Below are 8,015 nucleotides of genomic sequence, written 5' to 3' on the forward strand. Positions count from 1 at the left end.
TGCGGATCCTTCCCATACTGCTACTGGGAAATGGTAAGTCCAAAGAGGCTTAACTACAGCTGGAAGCAAGGGCTCCTGCAGCTGGAAGCCCCATACAAATCCTCTATCAGCAATACCCTGGTACAACACTATGGAGACATGACCAGAATGCTAAGCGAACTACGATTTTCCAAGTTTAATCATACCTCCAAGCATTATCTAAATATACATCTCTGTGACTGATCAGTTACTGGCTTTTCCTTCCTGCCTTACGGGGGAGGGGGGCACAAAAACATAGCAGTTACTGCTTTTAACAAAATATTTCGTCTGCAGAGGAATGACTCAGGATAAAACTTTTAAAAACCCCATTCCCTTTTGTTACACTACGACATGACGTAATCATACACAAGTTAGCATTCCCCACATGTTAAAACCATGCACATCTAAAAAGCACCGTGGGTTGCAAACGGCAAACCAATTCATAATGTGCAAAGGCCATAATAGATACCTTTCTTTCTGTGTCCTTTACAGAAGAGCTCCTTCTTCCGCGCTGGCTACAAGGCTATTCCTATGAAAGAGCACACAGACACACACACAAGGGGTTGTTGTTTTTCCAACAGGAGAGGATGCACGTACCCATATTACAGATAATTTATCTGTAATATCTTGTCCTAGAGCTCTCCCTCCACTTGCAACTGCAATGTTCCCTTACCCTGCAAGGCTGCTACCACTGATTGAAATTCAACATGCAAACTACTGCAAGCATCAGTGCAGTCACCGCGAAGCAACCAAGCCAAGAAATAAAAAGGTTTAGCCTGTGGGAACATGCAATGTGGATACAACAGGAGTTTGCCACAAGTGAATTAAAACAACCCCCCACCCCAATAAAAGGTTTGCAAGGCAAGACACCTTCCCCTTTAAATACCTACGGCCCGCCCACACGGACTGCATATGGAGGGAGTCAGAAATTAAGAGAGCATTCTGCATTCAAACAGCACATCAAATGCATGCAGAGACACCTTTAAGGCACAGCAATGGGAGAGGGAGAGGAGGGGGGGGTCGAAGCATGCTTCCTTCACCAGCAACCCACATATTACATATAAACCATTCTGAATTAAATTTTTTTTTAAAAAAAAGACTTACTGGTCTGATCCACTTTCCAACACCGAGACGTTAAGGTGTTTGGGTTTTTTCCCGGCCTTCCAAAGTAGTCTCTCTCAAAGAGCAATAATGCACACACAGGCGCGCGCGCCCCCGTCTCCAAAGCAAGCACCGGGGCAGACTGAAGCGGCGGGGGTGGGCTGGGGGGCGAGCAGCGATAGCAGCAAACAGCTGGAAGGATGAACTTGGGAGATCTGAGCAAAGCCAGCGGCTCAGAAGCAAGCATTTGCTCCTGGCGTCGAGAGCAAGGGCAGCAAGAGCAGCGGGCGAATGGAATCTACCTCTGAGCCCCAGAAGCCTTTTCCTCGGCAGTCAAAGCATGGAGACCGAATGGGACTGAGCAGCAGAAGCAACTGGGTCCCTGCATAGTTCCCGGGCGCAGACCCCCTTGGCGGGCAGGTGCCTCGAGTGGAATGAGGGGGTGGGTTGGGGGGGCGCCAGAGAGGGAGAGCGAAGCAACAGCCGCGAAGCGGGAGCGGGGGGCGGGCAAGCGGGCGTCCCCTCGCGCACCCTCAGGCAGCCCCGACGGCTCCTCGCGCGCTCCTGCCCGCCGCGGCGCAGCCCAGCCCGCCGACCTTCCTCGGCTCTCGCCCTGCCAGCCCTTCGCAGCAGCAGCTCCAGCCCAGGAGCCGAGGCGGCGCCACCATGAAGGCTGCCCGGCCACCCAGCCGCCCCTCTCCTCCTCCTTCACGCCCCCTTCCCTTTCCCCCGCGGAGGCTCCGGAAAGGACCTCCGGCATCCACCACCTCCTTCCCCTCACAGCCTGCGCGCAAATGCAGCAGCAGCGGCGGGAGCAGCCAGCAGACCAGAGGCGCCCCCCGCCCGCCACACACACACACACACACACAAAACACACACGGGCACCCCTGCGCGCGCGCACACTCGCACACACACCGCCTCCTCAGCCGGAGGGGACCCCCCTCGCCTCCTCTCCCCGGATTCCGCCTGCGCCTCGAGGGGCGCAACAGCCCGGCTGCCCTACCTGCTTCCTTCTCTCCTCTCCCTGCCCGAGGAAAGGAAGCGAAGGGAAGGGGAGACGGAGGAGAAAAGAGCCTTCGCTACCAGCGCCGCCGCCGCCTCCTGCTGCACCAGCAGCAGCCCAGCCAAACGCAGCAGCAGCCGCCGCCTCGCTCCGGCTGCCTGGAAAGTCCCTGGTGCGCTGCCCCGGCTCTCTTTCTCTCCCTCACCCCGCCCCGCACTTCCTCTCCCGCCCTCCCGAAGCCCAGGCTGGAAATCCCCGGCACGCCGCGTTCCCTTCCCCTCTCTCTCTCTCTCGCCCTGCCCGGCTTCTCGCTACGGCGCAAAAGCACAAGCGCCAGACAGCAGGCGCGGCAAGCAGCTCGCCGTCGCAAGCCAGGCGGGGAGGGACTCCGGCAGGCGCGCGCCAGCCCCTTTTCTGGGCGGCCGGCGCAGCGGACTGGCTGCCTGCCCTGCCAAGCAAAGAGAGAAGCAGCGGGGGGTGGGGGGAGTGGAAGGGGCGAGCCGCTCTTCCCGGAGGGATTTCATTCAATCCGTCTCGCACGATCCGGCCCGCCTTTCTCTTGCAGCAAGCGCGCGGGGAGGCATCGGGAGAGGGTGCCCCCCACCCAGCCAGCAGTAGGCCAGGAATGGCTTCGGGGGTGCGCTTTTTCCTCTCTTGCGCGCGTGCACACACACACACACACACACACACACCCCGCCGGGATTTATAAGCCTGCTGCTGTGAAAAGCCGATGGCGAGAGTGGCACCTCTGAGCATGTGCTGAGCGCTCCGCCCTCCTTGCACTGGGGACCCGGTTCCTTGCAGGCCTGGTGGTTTCCAGCGTTACCCAGTCGTTGCTCTTCCACTGTGTTGCTCTTGCACGTTGGTCTTCCGGTCCTTAAGGTAAACGGGGAACTGCTTTCCGCAGTTTGGGAGGTATTTTGTGTGTGTGTGTGCATCCTGCTGCATTCCATTCGCACTAGTGGGTGTGACCCACTAGGCAAGGAGGCGTAGAAGGGACAATTCTGAGCATGCTCCTTTTTTAAAAAAAACACAACAACACACGTACACGTACAAAACCACAATTCTTCAATTTGAACTAGAGTGCTTTTTAATTTACTAAGCCCCACTGCACATTGTGGAACCTGTTCTGAACAAGCAGACATAGGTGTGTGCTGTAAACGATTAAATAGGCATAAACGTGCCTGTGAGTTCGAGTTGTTCAGTTGTTCCAAAGTGAAAAGGCATGATTAGTTTTGGGGTGACGCGAGGATGATTCATAAGAGGCACCCACTTAGATGTCCCTTCATTCTCACCCTGAAAGGGCATGCCTCTTCTATGACGACACTTGCCATTTGCAGTTTGTATCGAAAATATTTTTCCACCAGTTACTAATCTAGCCCAACCTTCACCAACCGGGTGCCCTCCAGATGTTTAAGACCACCACAGCCATGGTGATGGAAGTTGTGGTCCAAAACATCTGGCAGAGATACCAAGTTGGCAAAGGCTGGGCTAGCCAGTGTTCCATCACTACTTATTTTCCAGTCGAGTTATGTGGAAGCAGGGCAGGCATTACTCAATGGCACACAATATGTTTCATAACTGAACACTGAAATTTGGGTTCTGGGTCTCAGGTGGTGTAGTCAGCCTAAGCAACAACCCAAAATGTCACACTTATAGCTGGGCTGAAATCACACTCACACAAGATCCCCACCCCCAAATATTGCCCTCTTGCAAAAACTGGGCCAATCTGCTGCTGCTTTCAGGACAATGGCAGAATTTCTCTTGATTTTTTTAGGAGGGAATCTGCTTTACCGGGTCTCAGCAGGAAGTAGCAGAGAGGGTCTTGCACCACTTCCTCCTGGCGACACTTCCCAGAATGCCTTGGCCAGCGTTGGCACCCGAGGTGAAACACAAAATGGTGCCCTCTCCCTGCCAGAGAAGAAAGGGTGAGTTAAGATCTACATCAGGGACAAGGGAGGAATAAATATCTGATTGGGATCTGCGAATCTGGCCCTCAGCCTGAGGCGGTCACTTCACCTTGCCTCATGGATGTGCCGCCCCCAACTTTGGGAACAACAGCATTCTGGAAACCTTGGCCAACCAGAAGCCAAGAGCCTTGTGCCCTCTGCAATGAACTTTTTTTTAAAAGGGTTAAAGTGAAGGGGCACAGAAAACCCTTGGCCACCATGTGATATTAAGTTCAGTAAGCAACAGTCCCCTTCTGAACACTTTGAATAAATTTCTTTCTCTACTCCCAACCCCTTTTCTGTAGAGAGTTTTGTTTAGTTCCCCACCCACCCAACAAATGGTTGAAAAATACATTTTTGCCACAGTGACAGTGACGGCAGGGACTACTGATTAAGTACATGTTCGTTCGCAATGTCTCTCTCTAATATTTTTCTTACGACGTGTAACTTTGTGATCGGTTGGGTTGCAAAAGTACAACAAGCTTATGCGCATTGTTGGGCTTGCCTCCCACACATCTCATGTGTTTTGTGTTTTGTTGTGTTGTGTTGTGTAGGATGCTCTGCCAGTAGTGTGTGGTACCCTCCAGAGATGCAGGTGAAAGGTAAAGGAAGGAGGCAGAGACCAAGCCTGTGAATACATTATTATTATTATTATTATTATTATTATTATTATTATTACCATTTATTTATCAGCTGTCTTCTAAACCACCCTCTCAAAGCGATTAACACACAAGGTGGTTAGAAACGGTGAAAAACTCAGGAGCAACAGATGCATTTAAAATATGACTAACAAGTGGACCCACATAAAGACCCGTTCATCCAACGGGGGAGGCTGTCAGAACAGAAATGTCCTGAATTGTTTCCAGAAAACGCTGCTGGTGGTTGCCTGTCAAATCTTGACAGGAATTCTGTTCCACAAAACGGGGGTCGCCACATTAAAAGCCCTCCACGGAATTACTGCGGAACGCACTTCTAAGATCTTTGGATCTTGCAGGGGAATCTCTCCCTCAGACCACAGCAATCTACTGGGTATATAAGGAGGAAAGTCGATCTCTCAAGAAACCTGTCCCTGAGCTGTACAGGGCATCATATTATAGGGCCAACAACTTGAACCTGGCCTGGTTTCAGATTGGTAGCTGGTGCAAATCCTGAAAGCAAGGTGTCACCTGCTAGTGGTAGTTTTCCCCCAGAGGCAGCCAAGCTGCCATGTTCTTCACCAGAGGTATCCTGTAGGGGTGTGGTTTTTTTGTGAAATACGTAGTTTGATGCATTCCCCCCCCCACACACACACACCAGCTAGCTTCGGTCCAAACTGTAGCCTTATTAAATCCAATTATGGACTGAATAATTTGCAAGTTTGCATCACCAACTTTCTCTCCCATGGCAGGGGGTGCGTGTCCTCTGTGCACATACACAGGTCATAGAATCATAGCATTGTAGAGTTGGAAGGGACCCCTGGGGGCATCTAGTCCAACCCCCTGCGATGCAGGAATCTCAACTACAGCATCCATGACAGATGACCATCCAACCTCTGCTTAAAAACCTCCAAGGAAGAAGAGTCCACAACCTCCCGAGGGATGAAAGCGATGCTTAAATTTCCAACTGCTTGGGTAGTGAAAATAAAGTTGGCATCACAGAGGACAAGGCTATCAATGCCCATCAATGCTTCTGAATACCAGTTGCTGGAAACCACAGGATCCAGGAATAGTGCTCTTGCACCCGGGTTCTGCTTGCAGCTTTCCTGCAGGCAATCTGGTCAGCCACACTTGCCAGAGTGGTGCATGCTCTAGTTATCTCCCGCTTGGACTACTGCAGTGCGCTCTACGTGGGGCTACCTTTGAAGGTGACCCGGAAACTCAATTAATCCAGAATGCGGCAGCTAGACTGATGACTGGGAGTGGCTGCCGAGACCACATAACACCAGCCTTCTCGGTAGTGGCGCCTGCCCTGTGGATCGCCCTCCCACCAGATATCAAGGCAATAAACAACTATTTTGCTTTTTAAAGACAACTCTGAAAGTGGCCCTGTTTAGGGAAGTTTTTAATGTCTGACGCTGTGTTGTTTTTAATATTCGGTTGGAAGCCGCCCAGAGTGGCTGGGGAAGCCCAGCCAGATGGGCAGGGTATAAATAATATATTATTATTATTATTATTATTATTATTATTATTATTATTATTATTATTATTATTGGCTGCAGGAGCTTCCTTAGGTTGCTGACCCCTGTTCTAGCCCATAATACGAAGCTCTGGCTTCCTAGCTCCAAGTACCTCTAGGCTTAGCTTTTCACAAGTTTGCTCAAGAAAGGAGGCGATGTAGGTGGAGGGATGGGGGTAACCAGGCAGGCAAATCGCAGCGGACAAATATATCTCCACCCACTAGGCAAGGGGCAACATGGAAACGTGGCCAGGTGCACAGCAACACACAAAACTGAACTGAAACACAGTGAGGGGAGCAGCATGCTAGTCCTTACTGCAGAACAGGACTTTTGCACCTGAGAACATAGGCAGGTTCCACTGCTGGTCAGTGTAGGAAATATGGAGCTAGGTAGACCAATGGTCTGATTTCAGACCAGCTTCCTAGGTACCTATTGTTATGTAGTGTAGTTTCACCCTGGGCCAACAGGGGGATACTGTATATAGTTTTCACTCAGGTCTGTAGATAGTTTTCACTCAGGTCCGCGGCAGTTATTTTAGGCGGGAACTCTGGGCTGTTGTGGTTACAATGTTGACAGCCGGCTGCCTATAAATACAGGCCGGCTGAGCTGTTCGCTCTCAGTTCTATTCCAGCTTACCTTAATAAAGAGCTACTTGAAGAAATCGCTGTGCCGGCTGCTATGTCAACCCACGACTTAACACTGGCGACGAAGGTGGGATGGATGGACATCAGAGCACAGCCAGATGCGGCCAGCCTCTGAACTGAGCTGAATCACTGAGCTGAATCACAGAGCGAAATCACTGAGCGAAATCACTGGGCAGAACCAATTCAGAGCTGACTGTTCTGGCTAGAGCACTGTGTTCCATCCATCGCCCTTCACGCCGGCATCGGAATCATGGCTTCACTTGTGCCTCTACCGCCTTTTGCGCCAGCCTCTGAATCATGGGACTCCTACCTCGCTCGGTTCGACTGCTACCTCCAAGCCAACGAGCTGACAGAAGTATCACAGGAGCGGAAGCGGGGCCTATTCCTCAGCCTCTGTGGGCCTGAGGTGTTTGAGACGGCCCGAGCGTTGGTTGCGCCTGAAGCAGTCCAGGCAACACCATGGGACACGATCCAAGAGAAGCTCCACAACCACTACGCACCAAAGCCGTCCAAGATTGCTGCCCGCCATGCGTTCTACCACCGGAACCAGGCAGAGGGGGAGTCAATCAACAACTACACCACCGCCCTGCGACAGGCTGCAATGCACTGTGAGTTCCGAGACTTAGACGATGCCCTGATGGATCGAATCGTCTGCGGGGTCCGGGACATCCATCTGCAACGGCGCCTCCTAGCCAAGCCAGACCTCACGCTACAGAAAGCCATTGAGGAGGCTGTGGCCTCAGAAGCTGCTGAACGCTCCGCCCAGGAGATCCGCAAGTCCAGCAGCCCGCGTCTTGCTAGGGAGCCAGTTCCGGTGCATCATGAAGAGGCCAGCAGTGATGAGGCATCCTCCAGTGAAGACGATGACGTGCACCAGACAAAGCGGGAGCGCAGGAAGTTCCAACAGAAGTCCAAGGGCCAACCGGAATGTGCTGGCTGCGGAGGCAACCATTCCCGTGCCAAGTGTCGATTCAGAGACGCCATCTGTAGGAAGTGTTCCAGAAGGGGCCACATCGCTAAGGTCTGCCGATCGGCTCCGTCTGACATCCCCCCTTCATCGACTCGCAAGTCCAAGTCTTCACTCCAGTCTGCCAAGGAAAGTTGTTTTGCTCTCACCAACTGCCGCTGCCCGTCTGGAACCACGA

The 8,015-nt window shown here is 52.4% G+C and overlaps 1 protein-coding gene across 1 annotated transcript; it reads left to right on the top strand.

Annotated features, from left to right (window-relative positions):
• Window positions 1-1,319: 1,319 nt before the first annotated feature.
• Window positions 1,320-5,704, top strand: LOC310711282 (uncharacterized protein; the record flags this gene model as incomplete). Its single annotated transcript, XM_083513046.1, has 3 exons — window positions 1,320-1,384; window positions 1,792-3,004; window positions 3,900-5,704. 2 exons carry the CDS (start codon window positions 1,320-1,322, stop codon window positions 2,738-2,740), a joined length of 1,014 nt encoding a protein of 337 aa, XP_083369172.1. The 3' UTR covers window positions 2,741-3,004; window positions 3,900-5,704.
• Between the last annotated feature and the right edge of the window lie 2,311 nt (window positions 5,705-8,015).

Source organism: Podarcis liolepis, assembly GCF_965112155.1.
Source record: "Podarcis liolepis genome assembly, chromosome: 1".
Taxonomy (NCBI): domain Eukaryota; kingdom Metazoa; phylum Chordata; class Lepidosauria; order Squamata; family Lacertidae; genus Podarcis; species Podarcis liolepis.